At 39.4% G+C, this 16486-nt stretch overlaps 2 protein-coding genes across 3 annotated transcripts; both read right to left on the bottom strand.

Annotated features, from left to right (window-relative positions):
- Positions 1-34: 34 nt before the first annotated feature.
- Positions 35-9655, bottom strand: slc8b1 (solute carrier family 8 member B1). Of its 2 annotated transcripts, none has more exons than XM_030417201.1 (15): positions 9236-9655; positions 7137-7289; positions 6632-6684; positions 6203-6260; positions 5622-5727; positions 5345-5512; positions 4038-4151; positions 3876-3947; positions 3621-3751; positions 2540-2681; positions 2335-2456; positions 1094-1247; positions 922-1002; positions 751-815; positions 35-635 (listed from the first exon to the last, which is right to left on the bottom strand). In XM_030417201.1, exons 1-15 carry the CDS (start codon positions 9380-9382, stop codon positions 447-449), a joined length of 1755 nt encoding a protein of 584 aa, XP_030273061.1. In that variant the 5' UTR covers positions 9383-9655; the 3' UTR covers positions 35-446. The 2 variants fall into 2 exon arrangements, with proteins under 2 accessions (XP_030273061.1, XP_030273060.1); XM_030417200.1 differs by having other exon boundaries at positions 3876-3950; positions 9236-9654.
- Positions 9656-10717: 1062 nt separating this feature from the next.
- LOC115582468 (acyl-CoA dehydrogenase family member 11) lies at positions 10718-16402 on the bottom strand. The gene is made up of 15 exons (XM_030418454.1): positions 16315-16402; positions 14669-14956; positions 14186-14409; positions 13986-14085; positions 13500-13617; positions 13259-13401; positions 13014-13166; positions 12506-12600; positions 12305-12404; positions 12088-12228; positions 11911-12003; positions 11726-11833; positions 11458-11629; positions 11216-11282; positions 10718-11131 (listed from the first exon to the last, which is right to left on the bottom strand). The coding sequence occupies exons 2-15, from the start codon at positions 14945-14947 to the stop codon at positions 11017-11019; spliced, it is 1908 nt and encodes a 635-aa protein (XP_030274314.1). The 5' UTR covers positions 14948-14956; positions 16315-16402; the 3' UTR covers positions 10718-11016.
- Between the last annotated feature and the right edge of the window lie 84 nt (positions 16403-16486).

Raw genomic sequence — 16486 nt, 5'->3', positions numbered from 1 at the left:
GTGAGTAAAGACTAGAAAGAATTATAACGATCTGTTAAAAAAAAAAGAAGATTTTTTTTTTAATTCCTCAAAAGCAGCTTTGTACAGACTCATTTAAACATTTTGATTTAAATTACATGTAGTTAATTTACAACCTGTATTTTCCTCCTGGATTCACAAAGTGCCATCACAGCACCAGTCAGCACAAAAGAGAAGTTAAATAAAGGCACAGTGTGATAATTAATTCCAGAGCTCCCTGAGCAGAGAAGTCTTAGTTTGTCATTAATTTGCCTGTTTGGTTCCACAATCGACCTCGGGATGGCTGGCAAGTGCACAGAGTGTTGATTCTTGTATAAATAGTGCATTAATATTATGTGTAGAGGGGGATGTCCTTTGTCTGCAGCTTCTGTCCCAAGTGTCTTTTTTAATTAAGGGAGGACATCCCTGATTTCAGACTGGCCTCAGAGTCAGATGTGGATCTTTCCCAACTCTGTGAGCAGTGCAATGAGAAGGAAAATGCCGTAGAAGAAGAGGAGAAAGATCCCGTAGACGCGATACATCTTGAACTGGCACAGAGGAACAATGACGAAGGACAGCACCAAAGACAAACCCAGAGATCCTGCGAGAACCCACGTCAACAAGCCGTCTACTTCAAACTGAGGAGGAGAAAGAGGCACAAGATGCATCATGTTCACAGGGTCCAAAACAGTCTCATGTATCTGAGATTACTACGTCTGCAGCTCCAGATCTGTGTGTATGTGAGGAGATTACCTCCACATCAGTGTGTGTTTTGATCATCTGCACCAGACATCCTAAACCCACTCCAAACACCATGTCTGAAGGAAATGCAGTCAAGGATGCAGTCATTAATAGCCACAGCTGTACATGTCCATAAGTTGTCTTTTTACACTGGCATACATGTTCTCATAGAAATAAGGATACTGAAAATAATGCCTCCGAAGCAGGCTGATATGGCCATCCGTGGGTAACCCTGGCGAGCGATGGTGATGTCAGAAAAACAGTCTGAAAAACAGAAGAGATTTGAAGTACAAATCTAAGTTTTGCATGTCTTTTGCAAAAAATAAAAAAACAGAATTAGTCTTTGAAGTATCACCTCCTATGCTGTTGCCCCAGGCCAACAGAGTGAGACCCAGCACGGTGTTGCTGAGACTGAGCACCACACCGAGCATGTGCAGAAGACTGACCACTTCAGAGGCCGCTGCGCTGATCAACCCTGCACTCACCACGAAGCCCAAAAGAGCAAACAGCTGGAGGGAGGAAGAGACAGGCAACAGAAGATATTTCATCACCACAGCATCAGTTTAACAGCACATTAATCCCATCCGGTAATAACAATGTTTTGAGAGCAATGAAGAACAAAGTATGATGAATATCTGCAGTATGCTGTGAATTTGTAGCCATGCTGGCTTAAAGGTCAGCAACAAGTTCGACTGGTCTGAACTCGTCTTCAACTGAACTGAAATATCTTAACAACTATTCAATAGATCCCTGTGAGACTCTTCTGAAAGGCTGAGCTCACACATGTTGAATCCTGTCGACTGTGGTGAATCACTTGACTTCTCCTGTAGCACCAATATCACGTCACATTTTGTATTTGGCCAGCACATATTCCACTTTATTAACAATACATAAAAACTAAGAACCCGTCAGCCTCAGCTAAATCAATTATTTTGGGATACTAAGTACGGTAACTACGTTTTTTATTTTAAGATACCAAGTCATTCTTTTGACAAAATAAGGACTTTAATAAGTCTTTTACTGTAAGATGTTGGGTCATTATTTTGCAAAAATGTGTAATTATTTTAAGATTTAAGTCAATATTTTTGATACACTGAGTCATCATTTGGAATAACTAAATCATCCTTTTGCCAATTTTTTTTTTGTTTAAATACCACTCCAGTTCAGTGAAATTTGTGTCATTGGGAGATCGTTATTGTGAGATACTTAGTCATTCTTTTGTCAAAATGAGACACAAAGTCTTTATTTTGACAAAATGTCATATTTATTTGAGATATTAAGTAATTTTAAGAGTTACGCATTTTGAGATACCAAGTCATAATTTGACAAAATTTCTTGTTTTGAGATGCAAAAAAAAATCTCATTGTTAAATACAGCGTCATGATTTTGAGATATATAGTCGAATAAAATATATATATATATATATATGTTTTTAGACAGTACATCCTTATTTATAAAAAGCCGCTGTGCTTCACAGAGCTGCTAGCCTGGCTGTGTAGACTCTTACTCTTGTGAAATGTTTTACATTCTCTTACACATTATATCCTGTATATTTTGGATATTATATGTTCTGTTGTGATCTCCACGAACACTTACTGGATGATATTTAGGAGGACGGTCATTAGTGGTGCTGCAGAAGACGATCGCGGACAGGAAGAGTCCCAGCAGAAGAGTTAACAGCCAAACGGGAAACTGCCCCTGGATCATATGATCTCCATCTAGAATTGAGTTAAAGGAAAGTACAGATTATGGCTGCTGGAATACGTCAAGGTGCCGTTAGCACGAAAGGTGATGCACTTACATTTTCCAGACTGGAAGGTGAGCACACACACCAGAGGAGCAGTGACCAGATGGAGGCAGTTCAGTGGACGTTTCCAGTTCTTATCCTCTTTATCAGGGTCCACTACAGGGATGCAGAGCAGCAGCAGCACCTCTAAAGGTGTCTGATGGGTGCACGGCACAAGATGATTTACAAAAGAAGAACATCTTTAAATAGCTTTTACTAAGTCATTATTTTAACATTCTGAGTCATTATTATCAGATATTAAGTCAATAATTTGAGACTAAGTTATCATTTAGAGATACAAAGTCTTGATTTTCAGATATTAAGTCAATAATATCAGAAAATAAGTCAATAATTTCAAAAACTAAATGATTATTTTCAGATATGAAGTCATATTAAGAGATTTTAGATCAGTGTTTTGAGAAAGATTCAGATTATTTTGAGATAAAATCATTATTTTCCGATACAAAGTTATTATTTTCAGATATGGTCAATACTTTGGGAAACAAAGTAATTTTCAGATATTAAGTAATTATTTTGAGAATCTAAATCATTATTTTGAGATACAAAGTCATTATTTTCAGATATCAAGTCAATATTTTGAGATACTGAGTCATTGTTTTCAGAAACTTTTAAACAAACATTTTTGGGAATTATGACTGTTTTGAGAATTATGATTTTCTGGGGAGAATTATGACTTATTTGAGAATTTCACAATATTTCAAAATATTCTGACTTTTTTGGGAATTCTGACTTTTAAGAATCCTGGCTGTTCCAGGAAGTCAGACTTATTGATTGACTTACTGATTTTTTTTCTCTCCAAGTTCTGACTTTTGTGTAAAATTTAAATGTATATTGGAATTCTTTTTTTTCTCAAATTGTGACTTATTTGGGAATTCCAACTATTCTGGAAATTCTGACTTTATTTCGGAAAATTCTGACTTTTTCTTTGAATTCTGGCTTTTTTAAAAAGATACAAAATTATTATTTTCAGATATTAAGTCAATATTTTAAGGAAAGCTGTCTTTATTTTGCTAAACAAAATCAATATTTTGACAAAGTGTAATTATTATCATTATATCATTATATATCATTATACCTTAAGTACTTTGAAGACTCTCCAACTCCACGGTTTTCTCCTCCACTTCCTGTTGTCCACCGGGTTCAGGGAGCTCAGCAAGATCTGACTCGTGGACTCAGAAAAGGGCAGAAGTGGCCTGTACTCTGACTCTGAAACAAACACACACACACACACACACACACACACACACACACACACAAGTGGATGTTATCATGCATTAAAATCCTGGTGTTTATTAACTTATACTGCTGTTAAAAAAAACTGCATTCCTACCATATTCCTGTTGAATGGTCCCACCGTTCAGGCAGGGCACGTCATAATCAGAGGAGTCTGACGAGTCAAGCTCTGCTGCAAAGACAAAATAAATATCATGACTGGCAATTGCTGAAACATTTGTTTTATTTGTCTGTGTGTCCATGTATTTGTGCTTCTAACCTGGGATATGTGTAACACTACTGACACTTGAGTTCATCGAATGTTTCTGCCGGTTGTAGATGTACGCGCTGATAATAACAGTCAATACATACACCACGTAGAGGCCCAGGTACCCTAGAAAAAAGGAAATGAAACAAAGTTAAGCTCAGAATCTCACAGTGTGTTTAAAACTATTGAGCGCTTGGATTAAAACTGCTCGTAAAACGAAAGTCGACTTTATACACAGTCTCCTGCTTTTGTTGACATATTTAAAAAGACTAAGTTGCAGCTGACCCCCATGAGCTATCAGAGAAGGTGATTCACAGAAATGTATGGCTGAGTGACTGCATTCTGGGATTCTAAGGCTGCAAAATCCTCTTCTTCTATAACTATATATAAAAGAGATTGTTCAGAAGTGATAGGATATTATGGGATGCATTTATATTTACAGATCATGTAGCCTGAAGTTAAAAAAGTTGCATTACGTTTTGTCTTGGCTCATGTCCCATCTTTCACCTGGATCTCATGATCTCATTAAAATCAGCTGACAGGTAACTAGAGCAAACAAACAAATGGCTCTGAAGCAGAGGTAATATGTTTCTGAAGCTTTAAAGAGGTGATGTCATTATTATTTTATGTAGCATTTTTGTGCATGTAAAAGGTCTGCAAAGTGAAAAAGCCAAAAGGGCGTCACTCTGTCCTGCACTGCTTGAGTCATAAAAATCAATCAAGATTCTTTTTCCTTCTGATAAAAAATCTTCTTCCCCCAAACTGCACCTTTAAAATAAAAACGCAAGAATTTTTATATATTTTGATATTTCAAAATCTCCCATCAGTATCACAACATTTTTAACCAAATATCTTAGTGCTGATTCCGAAACATTTTAACACAGTGACATTACTGATTAATTATTCTCAAAGACAAGTAGTAGAATGAGTAGAACAGTTTGGTAAGTTTTAAAAATATCATTACTGTAATACAGCATTTAAAACCAGGATAATATAACACGTATGTCATATCACCATATAGCAATGTCCAAAATCTAAGATGATAGTCTCATAGCACTGTAACAATATATCGACATATTGTCAAGCCCTAACCAACACCAATTAAATCTCTTACACATGGTTTATTATCATTTGAAATGATAAATCTTTACTCTACATATTAACTCTTGATTCATACATTTAAAACTCAAACACCTCGTTGACAGTTCCATAATAAATGTCCTGCAAGTAAAAATCTGATGAAGAATGAAAAATATTCACCACACTATTGTTCAGCTATGTGTGTGTATCTGTGCGTGTGTGTATCTGTGTGTGTGTACCAAATGTTTCCTTCATGGTCGTGGTTCCTCTGTACAACATGAAGAAGGTCCAATACACTGCCACCATGTAGAAGGTGACATCACGCAAAAATGGACGTGAGGCCACAGTGAAAGGCTTGACCAGCGCCACGCTGCCTGCAACGACTGTGGTTACAAATATACCAGCTCCTGTGGAGGGGAGGGAGAGATGAGCGTGGTGAGGCTAACCCAGTTTTCATATTACGACAGCTCTAAGTTGTTTTATTGTCTTTATGTGTGTGAGAGACTGTGTGCCTACCAAATAAGGCTCCCACAGCCAGCCCAGCAGTGTGTGGGTTGGAGAAAGCTGCAATGGCGCTGAAGATGTCAGGAGCTCCATTACCAAGAGCCAGAAACGTCACACCCTCAGCACAAACACCAGTCAAGGAACATATTCCTCACAAAAAAATAATAATTTCGCAACATGGAGAAAAATCTAACTGTAGAAAGTGAAATCACTCTCAGAGAGGAACTGGTGAATCATCAGTCTGACTGCTTTGTACTGAGTCAGGACAACAGCAGAGCTGACATTAACAATTTATTTTAATTATGACTAATGTTTTTTTTTATAATCAATCATTTAGTCTATAAAATGTCAAACCAGAACAGCACTTGGTAGAGTGCATACCTCCACCAAGGCCCAACAGTCTACTTAAATACAATCAAGCAAAAAAAGAAATCTTGGATCTGTCCCACCTTTCAGGAGGTGGAAAATGAGCCTGTAACCATAACTATAAAAAAATACAATTTATTAACACAATATCGCTGTTTGAATCTTAAATATTACGATTATTGTCAATACTGATATATCGCTACACCCCTGATGCAGATGAAGGATACAGCCACGTTGTGAGTGAGGTGCAGACTGGTAGAAATGGCTGACAGGTTGGGACAAAAACTGAGGAGACACAGTGGGGAAAAATAGGGGAGTAGACACATTAGATATTAAATGTTCTTTTATATTTCAGGACATTTTATCTTAAACACACAGCAGCTATCATTCAGCAGTGCAGTGTTGTTCAGTGTGTGAAGTGAGGGTAGGACGGGAAGGAAAAGCAGAACAAACTGCTTCCTTTGAAGAAATGATAAAAAACCATCTACAGCCATGTGACTGTTAAAGCTGACCAAACTGGTGGCACGAATGTGTGTTGCTTGAACATGCGGGCCTGTAAAGATGGCGTTACAGTGTCCATAGCTAAAACTAATCAATGATAGTAAATGATTCATGCTGCTCTCACATGTGAAGAAGAACTTTAGGAAGACACTTACAACTTTGACGCTGTGAGTCCAAGAATGACGAACAAAAACAGCAGCCATACAATCTGTAGAGAAACAGAAGAAAGTTGAGGTCTGATGGACTTGTTTTCTTAACACATACTCAGAGAAGACAGAAGTGCTGCTCGAGTCCGCTGGACTCAAACAAAACTCTATAAACAAGAAGGTTGACCATGAAAAATGTGACCCTGTTGGACTACACTGATCCTGTTGTTCCTCATCTGTCACACAGACAGCTTAGTTTGTCTACTTTGTCTAACAGAACAAATCATACAGTTTGATTTGTTCCATTGCAAAAGGGGGAATTCAGGAAGTTCACACAATCTGCGAAAATCCTTTATTTAGCAAAGAGTGAAATGACTGAGTTTAGTCAATCAGATGTTTGATAACTTCCGGTTGTCCTACAGCAAAATCAACTTCCTCAAAAAGAAACATCAGCTGGTGCTGAGATGCAGAGTTTTGTACTGCTTCATGTGAGTTATCTACACACAGATCTTACACAGAGAGTGACAGTGAGAGGTGTGAGGTTGGGAGGAAGCAGACAGAAGGCCACACGAAGGTAGTTGATGAAGCCGTCTTCTATGCTGCAGTCTGGTGTGGTCTTCACAAATGTACAGCGGTCTGCTGCACTGACATTCATCACATGGTCACACTGAACACACAGAAAAGTAAAGAAAGATATGAGTCTTCCTTCTCACTTGTCTGAATGACTCTGTGAAAATAAAAACAATAAGGTTCAGACAAACATTTCTTCCTTTTTCTCTCATCAGTATCGTGATTGAAATCACAAACATTATAAGATACAGCTGCATTGCATCAAAGTATGGTGAAGGACATAATACTGTGTGACGTGGCGTAAAATTGATCAACGGGACCTTATCGACCTATTTATATCACATGCTTGTCATCAGGTTCGAAACATTACACAGTAATTGTGGCAGCTTTGTTATAACTTGCCCAGAAGCTTAGAAACCAATCAATACTGCTTTTCCACAAATTAATTTTCTGTAATTTTGTAACATAAAAGTATTAACAGTATGCAGCATATAAGCATGATATCAACTCAGAGAACTAAGAGCACTAAGAGAGTTTGTGGTCTGAATTTACTTTTATCTGTTAAAATGACTTGTTAAACCAATATGTATGAAAACACATTCTCTAAATCTTATTATATTTGACAATCTTACTTATTTTATATGTTCTATTTCACATATTTTACTCAACTTATTTAGTTACTTTTGCTTTATATTTTATAACCTTAATGCCTTTAAATTGTTTTAATAATTGATTGTCTGTTTTGAGGCATTGTATCTGGTCTCGCAAAGCACTTTGTAACTTTGTTTTGAAAAGTGTATTATCATTATTATTATTATTATTTTTATGGTAAATCAGTGACAAGATTTTTTAGAGGAACCTATCTCCCATTACCACTGACATAGATCCCTGTGCCAGGTTTAAAAGCATCCTCGTCTCTGCACCACATCTCGATAACTTAGCTTTGTTCAGCCTCATATGCATAAAACAACATTTTCCGACTAGCCACGGAAGCTAAGCTAAGAAAACTGTCTATAACAACGGCATTACAGAAACAGCGGCCTGCAGGGAAAAGAAACACTGCCACCACAAATTTTTTTCATCGATTGTCTTGGGTTCGCCTAACTGAGCTGGTTTAATAAGAACAAAATAAACAGGACATTTTCTAATGCACTGAGCAGCAACATGCAACAAGAACTCTAAGCCTTTTAAATCACGATGTTATGATGGTCAGGGATTAGTAGTTGATGGCTGTTGGCCAACCCTAGCCGATATATCTATTTCAGAATTTGTTTTACAACCCAATATCTGTATTGGCCACAAAAATAAAAAATTGGTCTGCCTCTCTTTGAAACATTTGCCTACAATGGCCTGTATGTAGAGATGCTGAAGAAATTGCTAACACGTTGACAAATTAATATTGCCTCAGTACAACACAACCAGTGGCCACCTTTAAAATATAATACAATCCAATAAAACGGCTCGGCCATAAATTCTAGATAATAATGTTCTCTGTTGGTTCACAGGGTCACAGAGGTAATGATTTCATTATAATTCAGGTTGCAACTTCCACTGGACTGTTTGCACCACACACAACGGAGAATATCAGAAGAAAAAAAAAGAAATTAATATAATCATTTTAATATAATGCAGTTATAAACTTAGAGCAGAGTTAATACAGTTTCTGGAAAGTTTGGTTCGTTGGCAAATCTCTTTTAAGTTTAAACCCTGCTAAATGTACTAACTGCAGTCAATCTAATACAGTATCTGATCCAGTGTGGACATTTTTTTGAATGAAGTCTGTAGAATTGAAAACACCTCTGTTACACTGTGTCCCCACTATGCACTACAAACAAACACATTCACAGTCATTCCTATCCAGCTGTTTTTGGAGGACTATGACATTTTAAGCGTTGGTCCGTCCGGATGTGGACATGCACGCACGGCCCACTTAATTCATGCCTGTGGTTTCCTTTCCTTATCATGTGACAGCTGGAAAAACCTGCTGACAACCAACATATTAAATAAGCAAACACACAATCACACACATCGAATCACACCGACCTCATTGTTGGTGTTTTTAAACATCCCGGCTCGTGTTGTGTTTGAAGCCCACCCGGCTGATCCGACACGGGATCCCGCGGTGACCTGCTGCTGCTGCTGGTGACAGGATATCACCAATAAAACTGACAGATAAACACCAGCAGACATGATTCACTTGTTCCCAGAGCTGCGTCCATTCCTGGTGCGTTGACAAAAAACTGTGGTTGTTTGTTTTAAATCCGGCAGTCCCGATTTTTCATCTCGAATTCAACCGGAAAAACTCATAAAAATAAATCCCCCCCCAGCACGTCATTGTTGTCGTGACTGTCGCTCCACTTTCACGTCTATGGTTTGTTTCTTTGGACTGTTTAGTGTCTGTTTGCTGTGTGAACATCGTGTTCACCTTCGCTTCAAACCCCACCTACTGTTTTTCCCAACCGTGCACTTCAGGGACTCCTCGTAAATCTCAGAACTTCAACGTTGCAACACAAACAAGAAAAGGATCCAGAAATATGTATATAAAAATCTACTGTACTCTGTATTTAGTCATTCTAGGCATGAGATGATATGAAAATGTCATGTTTGAGATTGTGATTCACGATATTATCCTGATAATCATCAAAATATTCATAAAACTTTGAAATAAAAAGCTAGAATTGCACTTAAAGCATACTGGAATGACCTTGTTATTATTATTTTTTGTTTTTTTTTAGGAGATTAATGTTTTTATTGCATAACACACAGGAAACAACCATTCCCGTCCACACAAACAGTGTTAAAAAAAAAAGATATATTTGTTTTATCTTGATCCACAATATGATCTTTTATTGTCCCCAAATAATTTTGTTTTAAAACAATTAGTTTGTGCATAAATTATGCAAAACTCCAATGTTCACATATTTTTTTTTATAGTTTAAACTCACACATCTGCTTTTCCCCCAACTGTACTAGAAGGCAGCATGTAATTAAAACCCTCATGTGTATCTGTCTGTCAGGGGTCTTCTTGCATTTGACCTGAGCTCCAGTTAACTTGTGGTCCAGTTTCTTTGCTTACGCTTGCCTACCAGCCCTCAGGAGTAAGTTAATACATGTATAGATCAGGATACAGAAAAGGTAACTCTTTTCCCTTAAAGTCTTTAAAAAAAGGTGTAATTACATTAAAAATACATTTAGTAAAATCAGGGATTACTTACAAAATAAAAGCAGTCATATAGATAATTATTCCTCCTGTCTTTATTTGCATATGGTGCATTGGTGTTAAGGTAATCTAAAAGTAATAGAAAGAATTCAAGTTACGTTACTTTAATATATTGTGATACCTGGATTACACTACTGACTACCTTTTCAACAGGTTATAAGTATCTGTATTGAAAGCCTTATTTACAGTATTTCTCCAAACCCTGGTAAGAACTGTGAGGGCGATCATGACTGTGGATGAGTCATGTTTTATTTATCCACTTCAAAAATGTTAAAGCCCGAAAAATAATTTGTACGCTACAAAACTTGTGAATCTATAGATACAGATTTATTGCAAACAATTTATAAACAAAGATAAATATCAAAAATACCAAATTACACAAATGCTACACAAAGACAGAACTACATTATATTAGAAAATCCGTTTTCAGTTTCATTGTTGCTCTTATACAGAAGTGGGTTTTAATTTTTCAATTTTTTTTATAAAACAGGATCTCAGTTATCTAAAAAATAACAAATAAAAGTGATACAGCGATGAGATCTTTCACAGAATTAAAACCAGGCACATTAATGGCAGATCAGGTTACAGATTCAATTTGAAACTTTCAGTCTTGGGTCGGCCGGTCGAACACCAGCGCAGCATCCAGCGGCGGCGTGCCGGAATCAAAGCAGCCTCTCGCCTGTTTAGTCGCCACAGGACACAAGTCGTTTTCGCACCACCTGATGAGGAAACAACAGAAACATGTACGATGCATGATGGAAACATCTGTGTTTGTTTGAGGAGTAGGTTTTTTTTTTTTGTACCTGAGAGCTGCATAGGTGTCAGATGGAGAGGCCTCTATCCAACAAGCGTGGTCAATGAGAAGAGCACCTGTTAACAGACAGAGAGTTAAAGGGGAACTCCACCAAAAATAAACTGCGAACCACATCCGTATGAACCCAGAACGAAGAGATTTCTCTGTGACCTGACTGCAGCAAATGGATCAGAAGGGTGCTGAAATAACATCATAATAGCGCCTTGTAAAATCTGTGATCTTGGTACCTACCTGTGTAGATGCGAGCCAGGCTGTATGCAAGGTCTCTGGCTGCTAGCTCCATGTAGCCGGGTGCTTTGGTAGCTGCACCCCGAACAAAAACCTCCAATTCAGAGAGCGCACCGTCCACTGCTTTCACTGCTGGGGCCAATGAGGAAACACCTGATGCACCTGCAAGCAGGGACTGTAAGAACAAAAACACACACATCACAATCCTGTTCAACTCTGTTGAAGATCAGTTACTGAGCTTGTTTAGCGGGATAATTCCCTGACTCTGTACCTTGACATGGGAGAAGTAAGCATGAAGAACCATTCCTGAGCTGCGAGCCACACAGCGCAGCACATCCAGAGACAGAACATTTGTGGTGCCTTCCCAAATACTCAACACCTGCGAGAGGAAGACATGATTAGGCTTCAAAACTACAAAACTGTGAGATACTGTTGATTTTGATGAAATGACCTCACCTGTGCATCACGAAGAAGTCCAGGCAGCCCGGTGTCCTCGATGTAGCCCTGTCCGCCGAAGCTTTCCAAACCCTCCGACACAACAGCCACCGCCTGAGTCGAAACGAAACAAGGACCGTAAGCATCGATATCAAAACAGCGAGATGACGGCTTATCGGATTTGTAAAGGCTGTGCACCTGCTTGGCTGTGTACAGTTTGACCACAGGAGTGAGCAAACGTAGCAGGTGAGTGTCAAGCTGGGTTGCAATGCCGCACTCCTCCCGGCCCAACAGACGACACACATCCATCACCAGCAGGAACGCTCCACGAGTCTCCACCTGTCAGAAGGAAGCATGGGTGAGGCATGATGGGAGACACTGTAGTGTGTAGTATGTTCACCCCCTGCCAGCTTACCTCCATCCTGGCCAGAGTCTGTATGTGCAGCGGGTGGTCTTTGAGAAGCTTTCCAAAGGCAGTGCGGCGGGTGGCGTAGTCACGAGCTAACTGAACCACCCTGTGAACACACACACACACACACACAAATTGTTCATCAACTTATTTGTGGCATGTTTTTAGAGATGATTGCAGGATATAATGCAGTCAGTAGTATCCTGCCTTCTCATTGCGGCCGCTGCAGAGACGCTGTTGTGGATCCGGGTTATAGTTAGCATGTTAGCGATGGAGGCCACACCTCTGCCTTCCTCTGAGAGCTGTGAATGTGAAAGAGGAATGAAGATGTCACAAATGCATCGCAAATCCAAATCAGCTTCCCCATCAAAATGCAGAAATCACCAGAAGAGGGCATTTCAACAGCATCTTGCTTCTACTTCCAGAAAAACACAAGGTTGTTGTAATAGAGCCTGAAGTAAGAGAACCTGCCTGAATGTGTTTAAAAGGTTCTTAAAAATCTTGTCCTACGAACTATGTTTACATTGAAAAAGTTGCTAAATTAATTATAACTCCAACCAGCTGCTGTGAGCAGTGTGCATTGTAAATAACTCAACTGCAGAGTGGGCTGTCAGCTGATACTATGCTCAAATTGTGGCTGATTGTTAACAGCTTCAGAAAGATCTTGCAAACAAAATGAGGTAAAAGATATTTTATCACAGAAAACGTAGCTCACTCTGTGTGCCGGCAGGCCGTCCAGCAGTAACTCCGCAGTGGGCATCTGTCTCGTCCCGAGCTTGTCCTTCAGTCGCTGAACCTCGATACCCTTCAGCCGGCCATCCTCATCTCTACTCACCTCTGCGTAAAACAAAGACAGACCCCTGCTACCCTGTGGACGGAGACGAGCACACGTACAGTGGAATGAAATCTAAGTCATACAAAAAGGAGAGATGTAAGAGGAGCGTCAGAAGTCAGAAATACTGGAGTTGTTGCTCCTGTTCCATCCTGCACTCTGGCCAGCGTGAGAGTCATGTCTGCGTCGGTAGCAGAGGTGAACCACTTAAAGCCGTGTAGTTTGAACGAACCATCAGTCTGAGGAACAGCCACCGTCTCTGTGCCGCTGGCTGAGGAAAGACAAGACCATTTATTAGCATTTTCTGTAACATTATCAGAGTTTTCCTTCATTCCTTCATGTAAGAAAGCTGCGAGTGTCAGTACTGACCCACGTCAGATCCTCCCTGTCTTTCCGTCATCCACTGTCCAGACGTCCAGAAGCGTTCAGGCTGACGGGTGGTCAAGCGCCCGAGGGCTTCTTTTACTGGCCACGAAGCACCTATAGACTTCACATACACAACAGAAAAACACTTACTGAAAAAAACAATGAATTGTTAATATGCACGGCAGTAATTGACTATTTTAAAAGCCACAGCTGTTCAGGAGTCTTATTTCTCTGCTAGCTGCAACTTTTCCCCAAAAATGTAAACCAAGGCTGGAGAAGTTTCTATGATCAGAGTATTTGGAAATAAAGGCCTTTTGTCCATATTATTTCTAAGAAATTTCTAAGGTCGCTGCACAAAATCAGAAATAATCTATTCTCTTGTGACCTACATGCTTGTAAACGAAGTTATAACACTCACACTATTTAATGAGACAACATAACAATGGTGTTGGTGGTGTACAGACAGTACAGTACGCTGTATGATGTTACCTGGATAACTTTAGCAGCTCCGTCCGTCATGGCCAGAGGACATGTGTAGAGACCAGAGGAGGGAGAGAAGAGGTACAACTTGCTCATTTGGTAGACACGACTGCAACACACACACAATTTCTCATTTAGAACAATTAATCCAATTGGAAACTGCCTTACTAAACTGAAATATGAGCTAAATTTAAAAAAACATAAAGCACCTCCACTCCCAGAATGTCCCCTCATAGCCACTGGCCACCAGTCCTTCCTGTGCTGACAGATCTTTCATGCGCTTCCAGGCCGGTGAGGTCACAATGTGGTCCACTCTGCGGCCCCAGGGGTCAAAGTGCACCAACCGAGGAGCGGTCACCTCACACTCTCTGCCCCACCCGTCCACCTCGTTGGCCACACGCTCTCCAAACGCACGCAGGTCTGAGACAGCTGCCTGGGAACAAGTATAGACAGTTAAATTCACCTCAGACAGCATAGATCCTGTCCAGCTGTTTGCTCAAGTTTGGATTTAGAAAATGAGCTACTTGATGTTGAAGCAGCCAAACAAAGGGGAAAATGTTCATCAGACGGACAAAGGTTGTTATTCATGTATAGGACAAGACATACTGTGCATACGCTGAATTGTTCTGCAGCTCACTAATACCAAAACAACATCTTGTTAGCACAGTGACAAATTACTGTTTCATCTTCACCTTGTCTGGCATGTGTCTCTTCAGGTAACCTCTGAGCAAGGCATCCTCTAGAAATGGGTTCTTCAGCACCGGCCTTTCCTGGAAGAAAGCTCCAATCTTGGCTCTGGAGAACGGCAGGTAGCCCGCTGCCTCCCAGAGCTGTTCTTCATCAGGTCTTCTCGTGCCCGCCTCGGCTACGCTGGCTGATCTGATGTGGACGAGCTGTCGGGGAACACCACACCAAACCCTGCAGCAGCCGCCAGCTGCACGGCGGTTCAGTAGGACTGAACGCACTGACATGGCTCAAGTCTAAGAAAAGAGAATCAGTACAGCAGCAAGATAGTAATATATAAAAAATAACGTTATTTGTATAGATATTTTCTAAAAACAACAGAGTTAAGAGGACAGAAATGTAGATGGGGGCACAGTCTCCACATTTAGTGCCAAAATATAAAATATTGTCCAGCATCGTTACATTTTTGGCTTATTTGTTCATTTTCAGAAATTCTCTCTTTCATCCAAATATTTTATGTCTTGCTTTAGACAAACTTCACACTCATTAAATAGAAATGTAGATAATGGCTTTACATCTCAGGTTTTATTTATTATTTTTTTGGTCAAATTTGCTTTGCTGTTGAATAAGAAAATTGGCATTCATATTTATCTTATTTAGTAGTAATTATTTGCTGAATTTTGATTAAAAAAATATTTATATAAAATCGAAGAACACGTACAATTTAATAAAAAGAATTGTTTCTTATTTGTCCCATTTGGTTAAACAATTCGGCTTTGGTTTGGAGTCACTGGGTCACATGACATTGAACCTACTGAAAAAACTGCTGAATTTTGATTTAAAATTTGTATACAAAATACAGGGAAAAGTACAATTTAATAAAAAGAGGTGTTTCTTATTTGTCCCATTTAGTAATAAAATTCGGCATTGGTTTGGAGTCACTGGGTCACATGACATGGAAGCTATTGGAAATAAATACTGGATTTTCCTAATATTCATATAAGCAATACATAACACATTAGCAATCAAAGTAAGTGTATTACATGAAATCAGTTTCGTATTATTTTTTTTACATAATATTCACTCATATCATGAAGTCAGCAGGAAGAAACATTTTTCTGTTTTTGTGTGACTCAAACAAACAACAGGGTCATTTATTTATGGTCCATAAATCAGCCTCCAGAGCAGCTCGAGGCCCAGGGAGGCAGCTATCCGTCCTCCGGCTGCCAACACTGGGGGAAACTGAGGAGGAGACACCGCTTCACCTCGGTGAGCAAGCTAACATTCAGCTGAGGGTTCACCAAAGTGGGTCAAAGTTCACTTATTTCCGCTGCCCTGTTTGTGCAGATATTAGCTTTCCATTTGGATCGATAATTGTCTTTAAATCTGATTTACTTAAAGTTTAATGTTTAACACAGACAAAAAGTTACTTGTTCATCAAACTGAGACGCAAACTGACCTGGAGCTCTGCAGCAACTAGCTAGCTACGTCATGTAGCGAGCTAGCTAACAGCTCCGACGCCTTTCTTTACCAGTTGTAATCATTCACAATCACTTGTATCCATTTATATTGATGCCTGCTGTTATAATATTGAATCCTCTGCGTGTCACACATATAAACTTAAGGGCTGGAAGACAAAAACTAGCGTTCTTACCTGACTGTAGCCCAGCAGTGTTTACATTCACAGCTGCAGTCACGCCTTCAAAATAAAAGTCCTGTTCCTTGTTAAAGGGACCTTCGACTTCAATTGCCTAACAACACACGTTTACTAGCCAAGTAGTGTAGCAACACTTTTAATTTCCTCAGACTGACTCTTTATTACGTAA

This window comes from Sparus aurata, chromosome 5 (genome assembly GCF_900880675.1).
Source record: "Sparus aurata chromosome 5, fSpaAur1.1, whole genome shotgun sequence".
Lineage (NCBI taxonomy): Eukaryota > Metazoa > Chordata > Actinopteri > Spariformes > Sparidae > Sparus > Sparus aurata.
This window is presented reverse-complemented; position numbering and strand designations above follow the sequence as displayed.

Coding starts and splice junctions, on each gene's coding strand:
- slc8b1 (XM_030417200.1), bottom strand. CDS start 9,382: ATGTCTGCTGGTGTTTATCTGTCAGTTTTATTGGTGATATCCTGTCAC. Junction 5,513..5,621: donor GGCTGTGGGAGCCTTATTTG/GTAGGCACACAG, acceptor TCCCCTCCACAG/GAGCTGGTATATTTGTAACC. Junction 636..750: donor AAACACACACTGATGTGGAG/GTAATCTCCTCA, acceptor TCTCCTCCTCAG/TTTGAAGTAGACGGCTTGTT.
- LOC115582468 (XM_030418454.1), bottom strand. CDS start 14,947: ATGTCAGTGCGTTCAGTCCTACTGAACCGCCGTGCAGCTGGCGGCTGC. Junction 13,618..13,985: donor GAGCTGCTAAAGTTATCCAG/GTAACATCATAC, acceptor GTGTATGTGAAG/TCTATAGGTGCTTCGTGGCC. Junction 13,402..13,499: donor ACAGGGAGGATCTGACGTGG/GTCAGTACTGAC, acceptor GTCTTTCCTCAG/CCAGCGGCACAGAGACGGTG.